Source organism: Hypanus sabinus, unplaced genomic scaffold (assembly GCF_030144855.1).
Source record: "Hypanus sabinus isolate sHypSab1 unplaced genomic scaffold, sHypSab1.hap1 scaffold_530, whole genome shotgun sequence".
Taxonomy (NCBI): domain Eukaryota; kingdom Metazoa; phylum Chordata; class Chondrichthyes; order Myliobatiformes; family Dasyatidae; genus Hypanus; species Hypanus sabinus.
In genome coordinates, this window is record NW_026781392.1 from 224742 (window position 1) to 248333 (window position 23592).

Sequence of the window (23592 nt, forward strand, 5' to 3'; positions counted from 1 at the left end):
CTTCCCCATCCCCCTTCCTCCTGTGGGATCTCTTCCCCAACCCCCTTCCTCCTGTGGGATCTCGCTTCCCCATCCCCCTTCCTCCTTTGGGATCTCTTCCCCCCCGTCCCCCTTCCTCCTGTGGGATCTCTCTTCCCCATCCCCCTTCCTCCTCTGGGATCTCTTCCCCAACCCCCTACCTCCTGTGGGATCTCTCTTCCCCATTCCTTTAGCTTGGGTGGGTCTATTTCGCTGTGTCCCATTGACATTTCTGCATTTCGGTCAGAAACACTTTTCTCTCCATTGGGGAATGGGACAGTATATGTGGGGTTTAGAGGGTCACACCGACAGACGAAATTACCGACATTCGGTAAATACACTGGAGCTGGGCAGTGAGGGACAGTGACAGTGATGGGAACTCCGATCAGTGATTCACTGGACAGTTTAATGTTTCCTGAAATATCCGAGTGACAGAAATTCCCCCAGACCCACAGTTTGAATCAGTTTGTTTATCAATCTGTCTGTTTGTGTTTAGACTTGGGCATAATGACCTGGGAGATTCAGGAGTGAAACTGGTGTCTGCGGCTCTGAGGAACCCGGAGTGTAAAATACAGACACTGTGGTAAGTACCAGACTGTGGGAGATTGTGTTTACAGTCACTGGGTGTCTGACACTGAGAATGAATGTGATCAGTAGACACACAGAAAACATACAGGACAATGCAGGCCCTTCGGCCCACAAAGCCGTGCTGAACATTTTTCTACCTTAGAATTATCTCGGTTTTACCCATAGTGCTCTATATTTCTAAGCTCCATGTAGCCATCCTGGAGTTTAAAGTTTTCGCCTCCAGCAGCCCATTGTTAAAACTATGCCCTCTCGTGCTAGCCATTTCAACCCTGGGGAGAAGACTCTGACTATCTACATGATCAATGCCTCTCATTATCTTGTACACCTCTATCAAATCACCTCTCATACTCCGTCACTCCAAGAGAAAAGGCTGAGTTCACTCAACCTGTTCTCATAAGGCATGCTCCCCAATCCAGGCAACATCCTTGTAAATCTCCTCTGCACCCTGTCTATGGTTTCCACATTTCACATCCTCCTCCTCGGAGATTGCTACCCATTCCTCTTCTACCTGTGGGATCTTTCTTCCACATCCCCCTTCCTCCTGTGGGATCTTTCTTCCCCGTCCCCCCTCCTCCTGTGGGGTCTCTCCTCCCAGTCCCCCTTCCTCCTGTGCGGTCCCTCCTGCCCGTCCCCCTTCATCCTGTGGGGTCTCTCTTGCCCGTCCCCCTTCCTCCTGTGGGATCTCTCCTCCCCATCCCCCATCCACCTGTGGGATCTCCCCTCCCCGTCCCCCTTCCTCCTGTGGGATCTCTCCTACCCGTCCCCCTTCCTCCTGTGGGGTCCCTCCTGCCCGTCCCCCTTCTTCCTGTGGGGTCTCTCTTGCCAATACCCCTTCCTCCTGGGGGGGTCTCTCCTCCCCGTCCCCCTTCCTCCTTTGGGGTCTCTCCTCCCCGTCCCCCTTCCTCCTGTGGGGTCTCTCCTCCCCGACCCCCTTCCGCCTGTGGGGTCTCTCCTCCCCGTCCCCCTTCCTCCAGTGGGGTCTCTCGGCCCCGTCCCCCTTCCTACTGTGGGGTCTCTCCTCCCCGTCACCCTTCCTCCTGTGGGGTCTCTCCTCCCCGTCCCCCTTCCTCCTGTGGGGTCTCTCCTCCCCGTCCCCCTTCCTCCTCTGGGAACTCCCCTCCCCGTCCCCCTTCCTCCTGTGGGGTCTCTCCTCCCCGTCCCCCTTCCTCCTGTGGGGTCTCTCCTCCCCGTCCCCCTTCCTCCAGTGGGGACTCTCGGCCCTGTCCCCCTTCCTCCTCTGGGATATCTCCTCCCCGTCCCCTTCCTCCTGTGGGATCTCCCCTCCCCGTCCCCCTTCCTCCTGTGGGATCTCTCCTCACCATCCCCCTTCCTCCTGTGGGGTCTATCCTCCCCGACCCCCTTCCGCCTGTGGGGTCTCTCGGCCCTTTCCTCCTTCCTCCTGTGGGATCTCGTCCCCTTCCTCCTTCCTCCTGTGGGATCTCTCCTCCCCGTCCCCCTTCCTCCTGTGGGGTCTCTCCTCCCCGTCCCCCTTCCTCCTGTGGGGTCTCTCCTCCCCGTCCCCCTTCCTCCTGTGGGGTCTCTCGGCCCCGTCCACCTTCCTCCTGAGGGGTCTCTCCTCCCCGTCCCCCTTCCTCCTGTGTGGTCTCTCCTCCCCGTCCCCCTTCCTCCTGTGGGATCTCTGCTCCCCGTCCCCCTTCCTCCTGTGGGGTCTCTGCTCCCCGTCCCCCTTCCTCCTGTGGGGTCACTGCTCCCCGTCCCCCTGACTCCTGTAGGATCTCTCCTCCCCGTCCCTCTGACTCCTGTGGGATCTCTGCTCCCCGTCCCCCTTCCTCCTGTGGGATCTCGTCCCCGTCCACCTTCCCCCTGTGGGATCTCTCGGCCCCGTCCACCTTCCTCCTGTGGGATCTCTCCTCCCCGTCCCCCTTCCTCCTGTGGGGTCTCTCGGCCCCGTACCCCTTCCTCCTGTGGGATCTCTCCTCCCCGTCCCACTTCCTCCTGTGGGGTCTCTCCTCCCCGACCCCCTTCCGCCTGTGGGGTCTCTCGGCCACTCCCCCTTCCTCCTGTGGGGTCTCGTACCCTTCCTCCTTCCTCCTGTGGGGTCTATCCTCCCCGTCACCCTTCCTCCTGTGGGGTCTCCCCTCCCCGTCCCCCTTCCTCCTGTGGGGTCTCCCCTCCCCGTCCCCCTTCCTCCTGTGGGATCTCAGCTCCCTGTCCCCCTTCCTCCTTTGGGATCTCCCCTCCACGTCCCCCTTCCTCCTGTGGGATCTCTCCTGCCCGTCCCCCTTCCTCCTGTGGGGACTCTCCTGCCCGTCCCCCTTCCTCCTGTGGGGTCTCTCCTGCCCATCCCCCTTCCTCCTGTGGGGTCTCTCCTGCCCGTCCCCCTTCCTCCTGTGGGGTCTCTCCTCCCCATCCCCATTCCACCTGTGGGGTCTCTCCTCCCCGTCCCCCTTCCTCCTGTGGTGTCTCTCCTCCCCGTCCCCCTTCCGCCTGTGGGGACTCTCCTCCCCGTCCCCCTTCCTCCTGTGGGGTCTCTCCTCCCCGTCCCCCTTCCTCCTGTGGGGTCTCTCCTGCCCGTCCCCCTTCCTCCTGTGGGGTCTCTCCTCCCCGTCCCCCTTCCTCCTGTGGGGTCTCTCCTCCCCGACCCCCTTCCGCCTGTGGGGTCTCTCGGCCCCGTCCTCCTTCCTCCTCTGGGATCTCGTCCCCTTCCCCCTTCCTCCTGTAGGATCTCGTCCCCTTCCCCCTTCCTCCAGTGGGATATCTCCTCCCCGTCCCCCTTCCTCCTGTGGGATATCTCCTCCACGTCCCTCTTCCTCCTGTGGGGCCTCTCGGCCCCGTCCCCCTTCCTCCTGTGGGGTCTCTCCTCCCCGTCCCCCTTCCTCCTTTGGGGTCTCTCCTCCCTGTCCCCCTTCCTCCTGTGGGGTCTCTCCTCCACGTCCCCCTTCCCCCTGTGGGATCCCCGTGCCCCTACCCCCTGTGGGATCTCCCCTCCCCGTCCCACTACCCCCTGTGGGGTCTCTCCTCCCCGTCCCCCTTCCCCCTGTGGGGTCTCTCCTCCCCGTCCCCCTTCCCCCTGTGGGGTCTCTCGTCCCCATCCCCCTTCCCCCTGTAGGATCTCTCCCCCCGTCCCCCTTCCCCCTGTGGGATCTCTCCCCCCCGTCCCCCTTCCTCCTGTGGGGTCACTGCTCCCCGTCCCCCTGACTCCTGTAGGATCTCTCCTCCCCGTCCCTCTGAATCCTGTGGGATCTCTGCTCCCCGTCCCCCTTCCTCCTGTGGGATCTCGTCCCCGTCCACCTTCCCCCTGTGGGATCTCTCGGCCCCGTCCACCTTCCTCCTGTGGGATCTCTCCTCCCCGTCCCCCTTCCTCCTGTGGGGTCTCTCGGCCCCGTACCCCTTCCTCCTGTGGGATCTCTCCTCCCCGTCCCACTTCCTCCTGTGGGGTCTCTCCTCCCCGACCCCCTTCCGCCTGTGGGGTCTCTCGGCCACTCCCCCTTCCTCCTGTGGGGTCTCGTACCCTTCCTCCTTCCTCCTGTGGGGTCTATCCTCCCCGTCACCCTTCCTCCTGTGGGGTCTCCCCTCCCCGTCCCCCTTCCTCCTGTGGGGTCTCCCCTCCCCGTCCCCCTTCCTCCTGTGGGATCTCAGCTCCCTGTCCCCCTTCCTCCTTTGGGATCTCCCCTCCACGTCCCCCTTCCTCCTGTGGGATCTCTCCTGCCCGTCCCCCTTCCTCCTGTGGGGACTCTCCTGCCCGTCCCCCTTCCTCCTGTGGGGTCTCTCCTGCCCATCCCCCTTCCTCCTGTGGGGTCTCTCCTGCCCGTCCCCCTTCCTCCTGTGGGGTCTCTCCTCCCCATCCCCATTCCACCTGTGGGGTCTCTCCTCCCCGTCCCCCTTCCTCCTGTGGTGTCTCTCCTCCCCGTCCCCCTTCCGCCTGTGGGGACTCTCCTCCCCGTCCCCCTTCCTCCTGTGGGGTCTCTCCTCCCCGTCCCCCTTCCTCCTGTGGGGTCTCTCCTGCCCGTCCCCCTTCCTCCTGTGGGGTCTCTCCTCCCCGTCCCCCTTCCTCCTGTGGGGTCTCTCCTCCCCGACCCCCTTCCGCCTGTGGGGTCTCTCGGCCCCGTCCTCCTTCCTCCTCTGGGATCTCGTCCCCTTCCCCCTTCCTCCTGTAGGATCTCGTCCCCTTCCCCCTTCCTCCAGTGGGATATCTCCTCCCCGTCCCCCTTCCTCCTGTGGGATATCTCCTCCACGTCCCTCTTCCTCCTGTGGGGCCTCTCGGCCCCGTCCCCCTTCCTCCTGTGGGGTCTCTCCTCCCCGTCCCCCTTCCTCCTTTGGGGTCTCTCCTCCCTGTCCCCCTTCCTCCTGTGGGGTCTCTCCTCCACGTCCCCCTTCCCCCTGTGGGATCCCCGTGCCCCTACCCCCTGTGGGATCTCCCCTCCCCGTCCCACTACCCCCTGTGGGGTCTCTCCTCCCCGTCCCCCTTCCCCCTGTGGGGTCTCTCCTCCCCGTCCCCCTTCCCCCTGTGGGGTCTCTCGTCCCCATCCCCCTTCCCCCTGTAGGATCTCTCCCCCCGTCCCCCTTCCCCCTGTGGGATCTCTCCCCCCCGTCCCCCTTCCCCCTGTGGGATCTCTCCCCCCCGTCCCCCTTCCCCCTGTGGGATCTCTCGGCCCCATTCACCTTCCTCCTGTGGGATCTCTTCTCCCCGTCCCCCTTCCGCCTGTGGGGTCTCTCGGCCCCGTCCCCCTTCCTCCTGTGGGATCTCGTCCCCTTCCCCCTTCCTCCTGTGGGATCTCGTCCCCTTCCCCCTTCCTCCAGTGGGATATCTCCTCCCCGTCCCCCTTCCTCTTGTGGGATATCTCCTCCCCGTCCCTCTTCCTCCTGTGGGGTCTCTCGGCCCCGTCCCCCTTCCTCCTGTGGGGTCTATCCTCCCAGTCCTCCTTCCTCCTGTGGGGTGTGGGGTCTATCCTCCCAGTCCTCCTTCCTCCTGTGGGGTCTCTCCTCCACGTCCCCCTTCCTCCTTTGGGTATATCCTCCACGTCCCCCTTCCTCCTGTGGGATATCAACTCCCCGTCTGCCTTCCCCCTTTGGGGTCTCTCGGCCCCGTCCCCCTTCCTCCTGTGGGGTCTCTCTTGCCCGTCCCCTTCCTCCTGTGGGATCTCTCCTCCCCATCCCCCATCCACCTGTGGGATCTCCCCTCCCCGTCCCCTTCCTCCTGTGGGATCTCTCCTACCCGTCCCCCTTCCTCCTGTGGGGTCCCTCCTGCCCGTCCCCCTTCTTCTGTGGGGTCTCTCTTGCCAATACCCCCTTCCTCCTGGGGGGTCCTCTCCTCCCCGTCCCCCTTCCTCCTTTGGGGTCTCTCCTCCCCGTCCCCCTTCCTCCTGTGGGGTCTCTCCTCCCCGACCCCCTTCCGCCTGTGGGTCTCTCCTCCCCGTCCCCCTTCCTCCAGTGGGGTCTCTCGGCCCCGTCCCCCTTCTACTGTGGGTCTCTCCTCCCCGTCACCCTTCCTCCTGTGGGGTCTCTCCGTCCCCGTCCCCCTTCCTCCTGTGGGGTCTCTCCTCCCCGTCCCCCTTCCTCCTCTGGGATCTCCCCTCCCCGTCCCCCTTCCTCCTGTGGGGTCTCTCCTCCCCGTCCCCCTTCCTCCTGTGGGTCTCTCCTCCCCGTCCCCCTTCCTCCAGTGGGGTCTCTCGGCCCCGTCCCCCTTCCTCCTCTGGGATATCTCCTCCCCGTCCCCTTCCTCCTGTGGGATCTCCCCTCCCCGTCCCCCTTCCTCCTGTGGGATCTCTCTCTCACCATCCCCCTTCCTCCTGTGGGGTCTATCCTCCCCGACCCCCTTCCGCCTGTGGGGTCTCTCGGCTCCTTTCCTCCTTCCTCCTGTGGGATCTCGTCCCCTTCCTCCTTCCTCCTGTGGGATCTCTCCTCCCCGTCCCCCTTCCTCCTGTGGGGTCTCTCCTCCGTCCCCTTCCTCCTGTGGGGTCTCTCCTCCCCGTCCCCCTTCCTCCTGTGGGGTCTCTCGGCCCCGTCCCCCTTCCTCCTGAGGGTCTCTCCTCCCCGTCCCCCTTCCTCCTGTGGGATCTCTGCTCCCCGTCCCCTTCCTCCTGTGGGGTCTCTGCTCCCCGTCCCCCTTCCTCCTGTGGGTCACTGCTCCCCGTCCCCCTGACTCCTGTAGGATCTCTCCTCCCCGTCCCTCTGACTCCTGTGGGATCTCTGCTCCCCGTCCCCCTTCCTCCTGTGGGATCTCGTCCCCGTCCACCTTCCCCCTGTGGGATCTCTCGCCCGTCCACCTTCCTCCTGTGGGATCTCTCCTCCCCGTCCCCCTTCCTCCTGTGGGGTCTCTCGGCCCCGTACCCCTTCCTCCTGTGGGATCTCTCCTCCCCGTCCCACTTCCTCCTGTGGGGTCTCTCCTCCCCGACCCCCTTCCGCCTGTGGGGTCTCTCGGCCACTCCCCCTTCCTCCTGTGGGGTCTCGTACCCTTCCTCCTTCCTCCTGTGGGGTCTATCCTCCCCGTCACCCTTCCTCCTGTGGGGTCTCCCTCCCGTCCCCCTTCCTCCTGTGGGGTCTCCCTCCCGTCCCCCTTCCTCCTGTGGGATCTCAGCTCCCTGTCCCCCTTCCTCCTTTGGGATCTCCCCTCCACGTCCCCCTTCCTCCTGTGGGATCTCTCCTGCCCGTCCCCCTTCCTCCTGTGGGGACTCTCCTGCCCGTCCCCCTTCCTCCTGTGGGGTCTCTCCTGCCCATCCCCCTTCCTCCTGTGGGGTCTCTCCTGCCCGTCCCCCTTCCTCCTGTGGGGTCTCTCCTCCCCATCCCCATTCCACCTGTGGGGTCTCTCCTCCCGTCCCCCTTCCTCCTGTGGTGTCTCTCCTCCCCGTCCCCCTTCCGCCTGTGGGGACTCTCCTCCCCGTCCCCTTCCTCCTGTGGGGTCTCTCCTCCCCGTCCCCCTTCCTCCTGTGGGGTCTCTCCTGCCCGTCCCCCCTTCCTCCTGTGGGGTCTCTCCTCCCCGTCCCCCTTCCTCCTGTGGGGTCTCTCCTCCCGACCCCCTTCCGCCTGTGGGGTCTCTCGGCCCCGTCCTCCTTCCTCCTCTGGGATCTCGTCCCCTTCCCCCTTCCTCCTGTAGGATCTCGTCCCCTTCCCCTTCCTCCAGTGGGATATCTCCTCCCCGTCCCCCTTCCTCCTGTGGGATATCTCCTCCACGTCCCTCTTCCTCTGTGGGGCCTCTCGGCCCCGTCCCCCTTCCTCCTGTGGGGTCTCTCCTCCCCGTCCCCCTTCCTCCTTTGGGGTCTCTCCTCCCTGTCCCCTTCCTCCTGTGGGGTCTCTCCTCCACGTCCCCCTTCCCCCTGTGGGATCCCCGTGCCCCTACCCCCTGTGGGATCTCCCCTCCCCGTCCCACTACCCCCTGTGGGGTCTCTCCTCCCCGTCCCCCTTCCCCCTGTGGGGTCTCTCCTCCCCGTCCCCCTTCCCCCTGTGGGGTCTCTCGTCCCCATCCCCCTTCCCCCTGTAGGATCTCTCCCCCGTCCCCCTTCCCCCTGTGGGATCTCTCCCCCCCGTCCCCCTGTGGGATCTCTCCCCCCGTCCCCTTCCCCCTGTGGGATCTCTCGGCCCCATTCACCTTCCTCCTGTGGGATCTCTTCTCCCCGTCCCCCTTCCGCCTGTGGGGTCTCTCGGCCCCGTCCCCCTTCCTCCTGTGGGATCTCGTCCCCTTCCCCCTTCCTCCTGTGGGATCTCGTCCCCTTCCCCCTTCCTCCAGTGGGATATCTCCTCCCCGTCCCCCTTCCTCTTGTGGGATATCTCCTCCCCGTCCCTCTTCCTCCTGTGGGGTCTCTCGGCCCCGTCCCCCTTCCTCCTGTGGGGTCTATCCTCCCAGTCCTCCTTCCTCCTGTGGGGTCTCTCCTCCACGTCCCCCTTCCTCCTTTGGGTATATCCTCCACGTCCCCCTTCCTCCTGTGGGATATCTCCTCCCCGTCTGCCTTCCCCTTTGGGGTCTCTCGGCCCCGTCCCCCTTCCTCCTGTGGGGTCTCTCGTCCCGTCCCCTTCCTCCTGTGGGATCTCCCCTCCCTGTCCCCCTTCCTCCTGTGGGATCTCCTCCCCGTCCCCCTTCTTCCTGTGGGATCTCTCCTCCCCGTCCCCCTTCCTCCTGTGGGGTCTCAATTGCCCATCCCCCTTCCTCCTGTGGGATCTCCCCTCCCCGTCCCCCTTCCTCCTGTAGGTTCTCCCCTCCCCGTCCCCCTTCCTCCTGTGGGATCTCCCCTCCCCGTCCCCCTTCCCCCTGTCGGGATCTCCCCTCCCCGTCCCACTACCCCCTGTGGGGTCTCTCCTCCCCGTCCCCCTTCCCCCTTTGGGGTCTCTCCTCCCCGTCGCCTTTCCCGTGTGGGGTATCTCCTCCCCCGTCCCCCTTCCCCCTGTGGGGTCTCTCGTCCCGTCCCCTTCCCCCTGTGGGTCTCTCCCACCGTCCCCCTTCCCCCTGTGGGATCTCTCGGCCCCGTCCACCTTCCTCCTGTGGGATCTCTCCTCCCCGTCCCCCTTCCTCCTGTGGGATCTCGTCCCCTTCCCCCTTCCTCCTGTGGGATCTCGTCCCCTTCCCACTTCCTCCAGTGGGATATCTCCCACCCGTCCCCCTTCCTCCAGTGGATATCTCCTCCCGTCCCTCTTCCTGCTGTGGGGTCTCTCGGCCCCGTCCCCTTCTCCTGTAGGGTCTCTCCTCCCCGTCCCCCTTCCTCCTGTGGGATCTCCCCTCCCCATCCCCCTTCCTCCTGTGGGATCTCCCCTCCCCGTCCCCCTTCCTCCTGTGGGATCTCTCCTCCCCGTCCCCCTTCCTCTGTGGGGTCTCAATTGCCCATCCCCCTTCTCCTGTGGGATCTCTCCTGCCCGTCCCCTTCCTCCTGTGGGAACTCTCCTCCCCGTCCACTACCCTCCTGTGGGATCTCTCCTCCCCATCCCCCCTTCCTCCTGTGGGATCTCTCTTCCCCATCCACCTTCCTCCTGTGGATCTGTTCTCCCCGTCCACCTTCCTCCTGTGGGATCTCTCTTCCTCGCCCCTCCTGTGGATTCTCTCCTCCCCGTCCCTCCTGAGGGATCTCTCCTCCCCGTCCCCCTGAGGGATCTCTCCTCCCCGTCCCATCTTCCTGCTGTGGGATGTCCCCTCCCCGTCCCCCTTCCTCCTGTGGGATCTCCTCCCCGTCCCCCTTCCTCCTGTGGGATCTCTGCTCCCCGTCCCCCTTCCTCCTCTGGGATCTCTAGCTCCCCCGTCCCCTTCCTCCTGTGGGATCTCTCCACCCCGTCCCCCTTCCGCCTGTGGGATCTCGTCCCCGTCCCCCTTCCACCTGTGGGGTCTCTCCGCCCCGTCCCCCTTCCTCCTGTGGGGTCTCTCCTCCCCGTCCCCATTCCTCCTGTAGGATCTCTCCTCCCCGTCCCCCTTCCTCCTGTGGGATCTCTGCTCCCCGTCCCCCTTCCTCCACTGGGATCTCTGCTCCCCGTCCCCCTTCCTCCTGTGGGATCTCTCCAACCCCGTCCCCCTTCCGCCTGTGGGATCTCGTCCCCGTCCCCCTTCCGCCTGTGGGGTCTCTCCTCCCCGTCCCCCTTCCTCCTGTGGGTCTCTCCTGCCCGTCCCCTTCCTCAGTGGGGTCTCTCCTTCCCGTCACCCTTCCTCCTGTGGGATCTCCCTCACCGTCCCCCTTCCTCCTGTGGGATCTCTCTTCCCCGTCCCTCCTGTGGAATCTCTCCTCCCCGTCCCTCCTGTGGAATCTCTCCTCCCCGTCCCTCCTGAGGGATCTCTCCTCCCGTCCCCCTGAGGGATCTCTCCTCCCCGTCCCATCTTCCTGCTATGGGATGTCCCCTCCCCGTCCCCCTTCCTCCTGTGGGATCTCTGCTCCCCGTCCCCCTTCCTCCTGTGGGATCTCTGCCCGTCCCCCTTCCTCCTCTGGGATCTCTGCTCCCCGTCCCCCTTCCTCCTGTGGGATCTCTCCACCCCGTCCCCCTTCCTCCTGTGGGGTCTCTCCTCCCCGTCCCCTTCCTCCTGTGGGGTCTCTCCTCCCCGTCCCCCTTCCTCCAGTGGGGTCTCTCGGCCCGTCCCCTCTCCTCTGGGATCTCCCCTCCACGTCCCCTTCCTCCTGTGGGATATCAGCTCCCCGTCCCCCTTCCTCCTGTGGGATCTATCCACCCCGTCCCCCTGCCGCCTGTGGGATCTCGTCCCAGTCCCCCTTCCGCCTGTGGGGTCTCTCCTCCCCGTCACCCTTCCGCCTGTGGGGTCTCTCCTCCCCGTCACCATTCCTCCTGTGGGGTCTCTCCTGCCCGTCCCCCTTCCTCCTGTGGGGTCTCTCCTTCCCGTCACCCTTCCTCCTGTGGGATATCTCCTCCCCGTCCCCTTCCTCCTGTGGGATCTCCCCTCCCCGTCCCCCCTTCCGCCTGTGGGTCTCTCCTCCCCGTCACCCTTCTGCCTGTGGGGTCTCTCCTGCCCGTCCCCCTTCCTCCTGTGGGGTCTCCCTCCCCGTCCCCCTTCCGCTGTGGGATCTCTCCTCACCATCCCACTTCCTCCTGGGGGGTCTATCCTCCCCGACCCCCTTCCGCCTGTGGGGTCTCTCGGCCCTTTCCCCCTTCCTCCTGTGGGATCTCGACCCCTTCCTCCTTCCTCCTGTGGGATCTGTCCTCCCCGTCCCCCTTCCTCCTGTGGGGTCTCTCTCCTCCCCGTCCCCCTTCCTCCTGTGGGGTCTCTCCTCCCCGTCCCCCTTCCTCCTGTGGGGTCTCTCGGCCCGTCCCCCTTCCTCCTGAGGGGTCTCTCCTCCCCGTCCCCCTTCCTCCTGTGTGGTCTCTCCTCCCCGTCCCCCTTCCTCCTGTGGGATCTCTGCTCCCCGTCCCCCTTCCTCCTGTGGGATCTCTGCTCCCCGTCAATTGCCCATCCCCCTTCCTCCTGTGGGATCTCTCCTCCCCGTCCCCCTTTCTCCTGTGGGGTCCCTCCTCCCAGTCCCCCTTCCTCCTGAGGGATCTCTCCTGCCCGTCCCCTTCCTCCTGTGGGATCTCTCCTCCCCGTCCCCTTCCTCCTGTGGGATCTCTCCTCCCCGTCCACTACCCTCCTGTGGGATCTCTCCACCCCGTCCCCCTTCCGCCTGTGGGATCTTGTCCCCGTCCCCCTTCCGCCTGTGGGGTCTCTCCTCCCCGTCCCCCTTCCTCCTGTGGGGTCTCTCCTCCACGTCCCCCTTCCTCCTTTGTGGTCTCTCCTCCCCGTCCCCCTTACCCCTATGGGAACTCCCCTCCCCGTCCCCCTTCCTCCTGTGGGGTCTCCTCCCCGTCCCCCTTCCACCTGTGTGGTCTCCCCTCCCCGTCACCCTTCCCCCTGTGGGGTCTCTCGTCCCCGTCCCCCTTCCTCCTGTGGGATCTCTCCCCCAGCCCCCTTCCTCCTGTGGGATCTCTCCCCCATCTCCCTTCCTCTTGTACGCTCTCTCCTCCCCGTCCCCCTTCCTCCTGTGGGATCTCTCCTCCCCGTCCCCCCTTCCTCCTGTGGGGTCTCTCCTCCCCTGTCCCCCTCCTCCTGTGGGGTCTCTCCTCCCCGTCCCCCTTCCTCGAGTGGGAACTCTCCTCCCCGTCCACCTTCCTCCTGTGGGATCTCTCCTCCCCATCCACCTTCATCCTGTGGGATCTCTCTTCCCTGTCCACCTTCCGCCTGTGGGATCTCTCCTCCCCGTCCCCCTTCCCCCCTGTGGGGTCTCTCCTCCCCGTCCCCCTTACCCCTGTGGGAACTCCCCTCCCCGTCCCCCTTCCTCCTGTGGGGTCTCTCCTCCCCGTCCCCCTTACCCCTGTGGGAACTCCCCTCCCCATCCCCCTTCCTCCTGTGGGGTCTCTACTCCCCATCCCCCTTCCTCCTGTGGGATCTCTCCTCCCCGTCCCCCTTCCTCCTGTGGGGTCTCTCCTCCCCTGTCCCCCTCCTCCTGTGGGGTCTCTCCTGCCCGTCCCTCTTCCTCCTGTGGGATCTCTCCTCCCCGTCCCCCTTCCTCCTGTGGGATCTCTCCTCCCCGTCCCCCTTCCTCCTGTGAGATCTCTCCTCCCCGTCCCCCTTCCTCGAGTGGGAACTCTCCTCCCCGTCCACCTTCCTCCTGTGGGATCTCTCCCTCCCCATCCACCTTCCTCCTGTGGGATCTCTCCTCCCCGTCCCCATTCCTCCTGAGGGATCTCTCCTCCCCGTCCCCCTTCCTCCTGTTGGATCTCTCCTCCCCGTCCCCCCTTCCTCCTGAGGGATCTCTCCCTCCCCGTCCCCCTTCCTCCTGAGGGATCTCTCCTCCCCGTCCCCCTTCCTCCTGTGGGATCTCCTCCCCGTCCCCCTTCCTCCTGTGAGATCTCTCCTTCTCATCCCCCTTCCTCCTGAGGGATCTCTCCTCCCCGTCCCCCTTCCTCCTGTGGGATCTCTCCTCCCCGTCCCCCTTCCTCCTGTGGGGTCTCTTCCCCCCGTCCCCCTTCCACCTGTGGGATCTCTCTTCCCCATCCCCTTCCTCCTGTGGGATCTCTCTTCCCCATCCCCCTTCCTCCAAGATGCTATGGTAAAAGAGGTAGAATTGCGATCACTATCTCCAAAATGCTGTCCCACTGAGAGATCTGACACCTGACCAGGTTCGTTTCCCAAAACCAGATCAAGTACAGCCTCTCCTCTTGTAGGCTTATGTACATATTGCTTCAAGAAACCTTCCTGAACACACTTCACAAACTCCACCCCATCGACACCCCTCACTCTAGGGAGCTGCTAATCAATAGTTGGGAAATTAAAATCTCCCACTTCAACAACCCTGTTATTGTTACTCCTTTCCAGAATCGGTCTCCCTATCTGCTCCTCGATGTCCCTGTTAATGTTGGGTGGTCTATGCAATACACCCAGTAGAGTTATTGACCCCTTCCTGTTCCTAACTTCCACCCACAGAGACTCACTCAGACACAGTCAATCATTTATTTTATTCATCAAACTCCTTGCATTAAAATAGACACATCTCAAACCATCGGACTGAGTGTCTCCCTTCTCTATCACCTGCGTATCCTCCCTTTCACACTGTCTCCAAATTCTCTCTATTTGTGAGTCAACCTTCCTCTCCTCCGTCACATCAATTTGGTTCCCTCCTCCAGCAATTCTAGTTTAAACTCTCCCCAGTAGCCTTAGCAAACCTTGCTGTTAGGATATTGTTCCCCCTGGGATTCAAGTGCAACCCGTCCTTTCTGTGCAGGTCACACCTGCTCCAAAAGAGGTCCCAATGATCCAGAAATCTGAATCCCTGCCTCCTGCTCCAATCCCTCGGCCATGCGTTTATCCTCCACCTCATCCCAATCTTATTCTCACTGTCACGTGGGACAAACAGTAATTCCGAGATCACTACCTTTGAGTCCTGCTTCTCAAATTACTTCCGAACACCCTGTAGTCTGTTTTCAGGACCTCTTCCCTTTTCCTACCAATGTCACTGGTACCAATATGTACCACGACCTCCAGTTGTTCTCCCTCCCACTGCAGGATATCTTGGACGTGATCAGGAATATCCTGGCCCTGGGAACTGGGAGGCAAACTACCATCCGAGTTTCTTTACTGCGTCCACAGAATCGTCTGTCTGACTCCCTAACTATAGTCCCCTCTCTCTGCTGCCATCCTCTTCCTTTCCCCACCCTCCTGAGCCACAGGGCCAGACGGTGCCAGAGGTGCAGCTGTTGTTGCTCCCTCTCCAGCAGTACTCAAACCGGAGTACTTATTGTCAAGGGGAACAGCCACTGGGGTATTCACTAGTACCTGCTTCTTGCCCTTCCCTCTCCTGACTGTGACCCAGTTCCTCGGTCTCCCGTGGCCCCGGTGTGACCACCTGCCTGTAACTCCTCTCTATCACATCCTCGCTCTCCCTGACCAGACGAAGGTCATCGAGCTGCATCTCCAGTTCCCTAACTCGGTCCCTGAGGAGCTGCAGCTCGACACACCGGGTGCAGATGTTGCCGTCCGGGAGGCTGGGAGTCTCCAGGATCTCCCACATCTGACACCGAGCACAGAAACCCAGCCTCACACACATACTCACTGTCTGTATTGTAAACAGATAACCTACCTCGCCTCGACCCTTCATCGCCGAAGCCCCGTTGAGCCAAAGCCTTCCTACTCTGTCTCCCGCTCCTCTGACGCTCGCTCTGTAAATCTGTCTTCCTTTTAAACTCTTCTCGCTGTTCTCACTGGCCGACTTGCCCAGTCGTGCTGAAGAAAAAAATCAGTAATTGTGTTACTGATAAACACTGGGGATTTGTACCGTCTCCTGTCTCTCTGTGTCCTTCACCCTCACTCTCTCTCATCTCCAGGCTGTGGGAGATTGTGTTTACAGTCACTGGGTGTCGGACACTGAACATTAATGTGATCAGTAATTGTGTTACTGATAAACACTGGGGATTTGTACCGTCTCCTGTCTCTCTGTGTCCTTCACCCTCACTCTCTCTCATCTCCAGGCTGTGGGAGATTGTGTTTACAGTCACTGGGTGTCTGACACTGAACGTTAATGTGATCAGTAATTGTGTTACTGATAAACACTGGGTATTTGTACCGTCTCCTGTCTCTTTGTGTCCTTCACCCTCACTCTCTCTCATCTCCAGACTGTGGGAGATTGTGTTTACAGTCACTGGGTGTCTGACACTGAACATTAATGTGATCAGTAATCGTGTTACTGATAAACACTGGGGATTTGTACCGTCTCCTGTCTCTCTGTGTCCTTCACCCTCACTCTCTCTCATCTCCAGGCTGGGGGAGGTCGGTCTCACGGATTCTGGTGCCGAGGATCTTGCCTCCGCTCTCAGTACAAACCCATCACTGACGGAGCTGGACCTGAGTGATAATAAACTGGGGGATTCAGGAGTGAAACTGGTGTCTGCGGCTCTGAGGAACCCGGAGTGTAAAATACAGAAACTGAGGTTAGTACCAGACTGTGGGAGATTGTGTTTACAGTCACTGGGTGTCTGACACTGAACATTAATGTGATCAGTAATTGTGTTACTGATAAACACTGGGGATTTGTACCGTCTCCTGTCTCTCTGTGTCCTTCACCCTCACTCTCTCTCATCTCCAGGCTGTGGGAGATTGTGTTTACAGTCACTGGGTGTCTGACACTGAACATTAATGTGATCAGTAATTGTGTTACTGATAAACACTGGGGATTTGTACCGTCTCCTGTCTCTCTGTGTCCTTCACCCTCACTCTCTCTCATCTCCAGGCTGGACAATGTCGGTCTCACAGATTCTGGTGCCGAGGATCTCGTCTCCGCTCTCAGTACAAACCCATCACTGACGGAGCTGAACCTGAGTAATAATAAACTGGGAGATTCAGGAGTGAAACTGGTGTCTGCGGCTCTGAGGAACCGGGAGTGTAAAATACAGAGACTGGGGTAAGTACCAGACTGTGGGAGATTGTGTTTACAGTCACTGGGTGTCTGACACTGAACATTAATGTGATCAGTAATTGTGTTACTGATAAACACTGGGGATTTGTATCATCTCCTGTCTCTCTGTGTCCTTCACCCTCACTCTCTCTCATCTCCAGACTGTGGGAGATAGTGTTTACAGTCACTGGGTGTCGGACACTGAACATTAATGTGATCAGTAATTGTGTTACTGATAAACACTGGGGATTTGTACCGTCTCCTGTCTCTCTGTGTCCTTCACCCTCACTCTCTCTCATCTCCAGGCTGAGGAATGTCGGTCTCACAGATTCTGGTGCCGAGGATCTCGTCTCCGCTCTCAGTACAAACCCATCACTGACGGAGCTGGATCTGAGTGATAATAAACTGGGGGATTCAGGAGTGAAACTGGTGTCTGCGGCTCTGAGGAACCCGGAGTGTAAAATACAGAAACTGAGGTCAGTACCAGACTGTGGGAGATTGTGTTTACAGTCACTGGGTGTCTGACACTGAACATTAATGTGATCAGTAATTGTGTTACTGATAAACACTGGGGATTTGTACCGTCTCCTGTCTCTCTCTGTCCTTCACTCTCACTCTCTCTCATCTCCAGGCTGTGGGAGATTGTGTTTACAGTCACTGGGTGTCTGACACTGAACATTAATGTGATCAGTAATTGTATTACTGATAAACACTGGGGATTTGTACCGTTTCCTGTCTCTCTGTGTCCTTCACCCTCACTCTCTCTCATATCCAGGCTGGGGAATGTCGGTCTCACAGATTCTGGTGCCGAGGATCTCGTCTCCGCTCTCAGTACAAACCCATCACTGACGTTGCTGAACCTGAGTTTGAATAAACTGGGGGATTCAGGAGTGAAACTGGTGTTGTCGGCTCTGAGGAACCCGGAGTGTAAAATACAGCGGATGGGGTAAGTAGCAGACTGTGGGAGATTGTGTTTACAGTCACTGGGTGTCTGACACTGAACATTAATGTGATCAGTAATTGTGTTACTGATAAACACTGGGGATTTGTACCGTCTCCAGTCTCTCTGTGTCCTTCACCCTCACTCTCTCTCATCTCCAGGCTGTACCGTGTCGGTCTCACAGATTCTGGTGCCGAGGATCTCGTCTCCGCTCTCAGTACAAACCCATCACTGACGGAGCTGGACCTGAGTGAAAATAAACTGGGGGATTCAGGAGTGAAACTGGTGTCTGCGGCTCTGAGGAACCCGGAGTGTAAAATACAGAAACTGAGGTTAGTACCAGACTGTGGGAGATTGTGTTTACAGTCACTGGGTGTCTGACACTGAACATTAATGTGATCAGTAATTGTGTTACTGATAAACACTGGGGATTTGTACCGTCTCCTGTCTCTCTGTGTCCTTCACCCTCACTCTCTCTCATCTCCAGGCTGGACAGTGTCGGTCTCACAGATTCTGGTGCCGAGGATCTCGTCTCCGCTCTCAGAACAAAACCATCACTGACGGATCTGAACCTGAGATCAAACTCTCTGACAGACCGATCTGTCCCCGCTTTCCGCCGCCTCATACTGACCCTCCCGAGTCTGAAGCGGATCTGGTGAGTGTTTGTGTTAATGTTCAATGTGATAAATTATCAGCGGATCCGCGGGTTTTCTGGTGATATTTGTCTGTGGGTGTTGTTGAAACATTAACCCCTGTTACTGACACTGTTGTGTGATCCGTTTATTTAATCTTTATTCTCCCATCTGTTTCAGGCTGCGGGGGAATCGGTTCAGTGAGACCGGGATGAAGGAACTGGGATCTCTGCGGGGAGTCAGACCCGGACTGACAGTGGATCTGTGGAGATTTGGCCTTTAACCTTTATCTTACCTGGAACCCAGACCCGGACTGATGGTGGATCTGAATGTGTGAACATCCCCGCCCGCGGGATGGGGACATTTGGCCGACTCCCCGCCCTCCCCTTTAACTCCCGCCCTTACCTTTAACGGCCGCGCGCCTGGTTCAACTTTCAACGGTTTTAACGGACCCGGCTCGGGCCTCGCGCTGTGTGCGTCGCTCGCAGCGGTCCCGCAGTGACGTGTTTCCGCCTGTTGTCCGGCGGGACAGCTTCCGCCGGAAGTGCGTGTTGGAGACTCCCCACGTGGCACCCCGGGGAATTACCCGGACAGGAAGAGCCCGGGGTCCGGGGCTCAGTCTGGGACACCGGTGTCCCGGGGTGGGGGGGATGATCCCGGGAGAGAATCCTTTTGCCCCCTTTGCTGAGGACGGTGCATTCGGCAGCCTGGCCGATATAATGATGTTAAATGGACAAATCCCTCGGCAGTGACCCTGGATCTGCAGCGATCCCGGACACGGCCCTGAAGTGTGATTTTATAATCATCGGTTCCCCGGTTCAGAGTGACGGTGAGAAATGGGACTGATTATTCAACCGGTCACTCCTTGTCGCCGGTCAGTTAATTGTGTGTGACTGTGAGTGAGTCGGGAGCAGCTTATTTATTCCCGCACGTCAGCAGCTCACACATTGTTTCATTTACATTTGTAAATTCACTCACACCCGGGACCAGACACAGAGAGAATTGTCCTCCACACCGTCCCATCACACAGTCCCGGGGTCAGACACAGAGTGAATCTCCCTCCGCACCATCCCATCACACACTCCCGGGGTCAGACACAGAGTGAATCTCCCTCCACACCGGCCCATCACACACTCCCGGGGTCAGACACAGAGTGAATCTCCCTCCACACCGACCCATCACACACTCCCGGGGTCAGAAACAGAGTGAATCTCCCTCCGCACCGTCCCATCACACACTCCCGGGGTCAGACACAGAGTGAATCTCCCTCCACACCGTCCCATCACACACTCCCGGGGTCAGACACAGAGTGAATCTCCCTCCACACCGTCCCATCACACACTCCCGGGGTCAGACACAGAGTGAATCTCCCTCCGCACCGTCCCATCACACACTCCCGGGGTCAGACACAGAGTGAATCTCCCTCCACACCGTCCCATCACACACTCCCGGGGTCAGACACAGAGTGAATCTCCCTCCTCACCGTCCCATCACACACTCCCGGGGTCAGACACAGAGTGAATCTCCCTCCGCACGGTCACATCACACACTCCCGGGGTCAGACACAGAGTGAATCTCCCTCCGCACGGTCACATCACACACTCCCGGGGTCAGACACAGAGTGAATCTCCCTCCACACCGTCCCATCACACACTCCCGGGGTCAGACACAGAGTGAATCTCCCTCCGCAAGGTCACATCACACACTCCCGGGGTCAGACACAGAGTGAATCTCCCTCCACACCGTCCCATCACACACTCCCGGGGTCAGACACAGAGTGAATCTCCCTCCGCACGGTCACATCACACACTCCCGGGGTCAGACACAGAGTGAATCTCCCTCCACACCGTCCCATCACACACTCCCGGGGTCAGACACAGAGTGAATCTCCCTCCGCAAGGTCACATCACACACTCCCGGGGTCAGACACAGAGTGAATCTCCCTCCGCACGGTCACATCACACACTCCCGGGGTCAGACACAGAGTGAATCTGCCTCCGCACGGTCACATCACACACTCCTGGGGTCAGACACAGAGTGAATCTCCCTCCACACCGTCCCATCACACACTCCCGGGGTCAGACACAGAGTGAATCTCCCTCCACACCGTCCCATCACACGCTCCCGGGGTCAGACACAGAGTGAATCTCCCTCCACACCGTCCCATCACACACTCCCGGGTTCAGACACAGAGTGAATCTCCCTCCACACCGTCAAATCACACACTCCCGGGGTCAGACACAGAGTGAATCTCCCTCCACACCGTCCCATCACACACTCCCGGGGACAGACACAGAGTGAATCTCCCTCCACACCGTCAAATCACACACTCCCGGGGTCAGACACAGAGTGAATCTTCCTCTGCACCGTCCCTTCACACACTCCCAGGCTCAGACACAGAGCGAATCTCCCTCCACACCGTCCCATCACACTCTCCCGGGGTCAGACACAGAGTGAATCTCCCTCCACACCGTCCCATCACACACTCCCGGGGTCAGACACAGTGAATCTCCCTCCTCACCGTCCGATCACACACTCCCGGGGTCGGACACAGAGTGAATCTCCCTCCACACCGTCCCATCACACACTCCCGGGGTCAGACAGAGAGTGAATCTCCCTCCACACCGTCCGATCACACACTCCCGGGGTCAGACACAGAGTGAATCTCCCTCCACACCGTCCCATCACACACTCCCGGGGTCAGACACAGAGTGAATCTCCCTCCACACCGTCCCATCACACTCTCCCGGGGTCAGACACAGAGTGAATCTCCCTCCACACCGTCCCATCACGCTCTCCCGGGGTCAGACACAGAGTGAATCTCCCTCCACACCGTCCCATCACACTCTCCCGGGATCAGACACAGAGTGAATCTCCCTCCACACCGTCCCATCACACACTCCCGGGGTCAGACACAGAGTGAATCTCCCTCCACACTGTCCCATCACACATTTGCAATGCCAAACACACAGTGAAGCTCCGTCTGCACCATTCCATCACTCAATGAATTCCACCCTGCAAAGTCGCATTTCAAGGAAGCAGACACCATCAATTTACGGGAGACTCCCGGAACTCCCGGGAGAGGTGGGATGTCTGCAAGAGAGTAGCTCCTTAGCGGCCAGCCAGCTAGTTTAAATAGCGTTAGCTATGCGAATGAACGAATGACACCCGTTAAACTCACCTCAACAGTGATTTAACCCCCCACGGGCAATAGAAAAGTCACTGTTGCAAACAGTGCAGCGAGCCACATTGTCATTATTCCTGACCCCTATTAGGCAGGGGAACACTTCAGTGTAGTCTGGGGTGAAGTACGTTTTGTATTTTTTTTTTTTAAATGCTCTGCCATGGAGCGCTCCCTCCTTCTCCCTCCCGCTTTCTCCCTCTCCCTCCCTCTCTTTCTCTCCCCCTCTCAAAAAAATCGATTTGCGGGGGATTGTTTTTAATTCGCGGGCTTCAGGGAGCCGCTGTCAATACGCGGGAGACTCCCGGATCATCCGGGAGAGGTGGGATGTCCGACGCTTCACTTGAAATGGCCGCTGAGGAGGGAGTGACGGCTTTGGTAGAAGTGAGCACAAGAGAGGGAGGGACGCGCTGATTTAAAATGGGCGAATCCTTGGTTAATGTGGCCGCCAGGGATGGAGTGAGACACTGACTTACAATGGCCACTGTCACACTCAGAATCTATGGCGAAGGAACGTGCGGTGCCCATGGATACAGTCCCGGGATCGAGTGTGTTATTGATTGTAATAACAGTATTTTAATTTTTGTTTTATATTGTCTTGGGTGTTGTACATATGTTTTAAGTCCAATAATTTTGTCATTGAATAATCTAATGTATATATCAGATATTCACACATACACATATACATGAGGGTTTTGGTGAGGAGGGTGAGGGGTTTGGGAGGAAGAGGAGTGACGGGACGAGGAGTGGACTGATGAGACGGTGAGCGTGGCGAAGTCACTGACTCAATAGGGGACGGAGGCAAAGGGGCGAAAGTCCCTGACACAAACTGGTGGCCGACATGGAGAAGATAAAGACGGGGTGAGGAGGAGAGAAACAACAGGAAGGGAGCGGGAGTGATGGGACGGGGAGGGAGGGGATGCAATGGGACGGGAGGGGGTGGTCTGATTGGACAGGGTGGGGAGTGACTTTTTCAATAGTGGAGGATCAATGGGTGGTGAAGGGAGGGGGCGTGTTCGGAGATAAGGGGGGAGTGGTCTGATTGGACAGGGTGCGGAGTGACGTTTTCAATAGTGGAGGATCAATGGGTGGTGACCATTTCCTTCACAAATAAGATGAACTGCAAGAAAGGGGGTGTATTTGGAGACAAGGGGGAGCGGGGGGGGGGGGTGGTCGGGGACGCAGGATGTGGTGGATGACGGGAGAAAGGGCAAGGGGCCAGAGAGGGGAAAGGGAGTCAGGAGTGACGGGGTGAGTAGAGGAGTGTCTCACTCGGTAACAGAGAGAGAGAGAGGGCCATGAGCAGAGGTGAGGATTGGCATCGCAAAATGGCAGCCCCAAACAGCATACGATGCAGAGTATCGATATGGCGGGGAGAGGAGAGCGAGGGGAGGGAGGGAAGGGGTTTGCGAGTGGTAGGAAGGGAAGGAAGGTGACAAGATGGTGAGTGTGAGGGAGTGACACACTTCGTGGTGGAGGAAGTGGGAAGGAGCGTCTCACTGTCACAAAATGGCTGTCGGCAGTAGGTTAAATGGAGAGTCAGGAGATCGGGCACCGAGGGGAAGGAGAGGAGGGATGAGGAGTTGAGATTGAATAAACAGGGAGGGAAGTGAGTGGAAGGTGAGGAAAAGGGTTTGCCCCATTCTATGATGCGGGGAGAGCGGTTGTCAATGGTAACCATCACAAAATGGCCTCCAGCCCGGGTGAGATAGGCGGTGATAGAGGGGACAGAGAGCGGAGTGTTTCAGGAGTGACGGGAGCCGAGGGTGGGAGAGGGCGTCTCGTAACAAGGAAGCAAGAACTGGGGGGTTCCCACGGGGGAGGAATGTGACTCCGGGAAGAGGCTAACACCGTTACCCTCCCCTCCTCAGTCTTGAAAGTCCTGCTTTGAATTTTCTTTCGGGCTGAGCCTCAGATCGCTCGTCCCGAATCGTTCAGTCTGTCCCGTGGAGTAGGGGGACGTGTCGTCACTGGGGCCTATCAAAGGCAGGAGTGGGCGCCGGCTTGCCGGAGAAGACGGAGGCGAGGTCTGGCGGTGCGGGCTGGTTGGCGTGGATCACCACCATTTTCTGCAGGGGGGTGGGGGAGAGGGAGGGATCAGATTGAGGATGGGAGGGGAGAAAGAGAAGGTGAGGAGAGATGAGACACACACCCTCAGCCTCTCTCTCAGTCCCCTCTGTCCCCTCTTCTCTCTCCATCTCTTCCCCCACCTCTCTCCCCACCTATCCTCCTCGCTCCACCCCTCTTCCCACCCTATCTTCCTCTCTCCACCCCTCCACCCTCTCCTCCTCTCCCCACCCCATCATCATCTCTCCACCCCTCTCCACCCTATCCCCTCTCCCCACCCTATCCACCACTCTCCACCCCTCCCCGCACCCTTTTATTCCTTTTCTGCCTCCATCTCTCTCTACCCTCCCGCTCTCTTGCTGCCTCCACACGGTGTTCACCTCCCCCACCTCTTGTACTCATGCCCCATCCCTCGCCAACCTCACACACACACACACACACACACACACACACACACACACACCCGTGCACAGGAAGATCCCACTCACCACCGGAGGCTGTGCGGCGCAGCACTCGAGGTCCCTGCAGTTGGCGATGACCGTGAGGACGGACATCACCAGCGAGATCAGGCAGTTGACCAGCAAGATCACCGTGATCCCGCTGACAAACCTCTGCGAGATTCGGTGTTTGGCGGAGAGACAGAGCAGAGGGAGCATGGGAGGAGGGAGAGAGCCAGACGGAAAGAGAGGAGTGGAGAGGGGGAGAGAGAGAGAGAGAAATGGGGTGAGAGACAGAGAGGAGAGAGAGAGGGGGAGGTAGGGGCATGGGTGGAGATGGCCGGGGAAGAGAGAGGTGTGAGGGAGAGTGGGTATTGGGGTAGGCGGAGGTGGGGAGACCCAGACGGGGAGGAAGAGAAGGGGGCAATGG

General features: G+C 60.0%; 1 protein-coding gene and 1 long non-coding RNA gene across 10 annotated transcripts in view; one reads left to right on the top strand and one right to left on the bottom strand.

The window, feature by feature from the left end:
* The window catches only part of LOC132389323 (uncharacterized), a 51483-nt gene extending 33484 nt beyond the window's left edge, over window positions 1-17999 (bottom strand). For all 6 annotated transcript variants that reach the window (XR_009510491.1, XR_009510489.1, XR_009510486.1 and 3 more), the window contains exons 1-2: window positions 17883-17999; window positions 14595-14737 (exon numbers count right to left, since the gene is read on the bottom strand). This is a non-coding gene — a long non-coding RNA (uncharacterized LOC132389323). The remainder of the gene's footprint in view (window positions 1-14594; window positions 14738-17882) is intronic.
* The window catches only part of LOC132389322 (NACHT, LRR and PYD domains-containing protein 12-like), a 128677-nt gene extending 109925 nt beyond the window's left edge, over window positions 1-18752 (top strand). For 2 of the 4 annotated variants that reach the window (XM_059961835.1, XM_059961836.1), the window contains 8 exons: window positions 515-601; window positions 15271-15441; window positions 15741-15911; window positions 16211-16381; window positions 16681-16851; window positions 17007-17177; window positions 17333-17500; window positions 17658-18752. In XM_059961835.1, the coding sequence (XP_059817818.1) occupies window positions 515-601; window positions 15271-15441; window positions 15741-15911; window positions 16211-16381; window positions 16681-16851; window positions 17007-17177; window positions 17333-17500; window positions 17658-17760 (1213 nt within the window). In that variant the 3' untranslated portion in view covers window positions 17761-18752. The remainder of the gene's footprint in view (window positions 1-514; window positions 602-15270; window positions 15442-15740; window positions 15912-16210; window positions 16382-16680; window positions 16852-17006; window positions 17178-17332; window positions 17501-17657) is intronic. The other 2 variants (XM_059961837.1, XM_059961839.1) reach the window with 2 other exon arrangements.
* Window positions 18753-23592: the final 4840 nt, after the last annotated feature.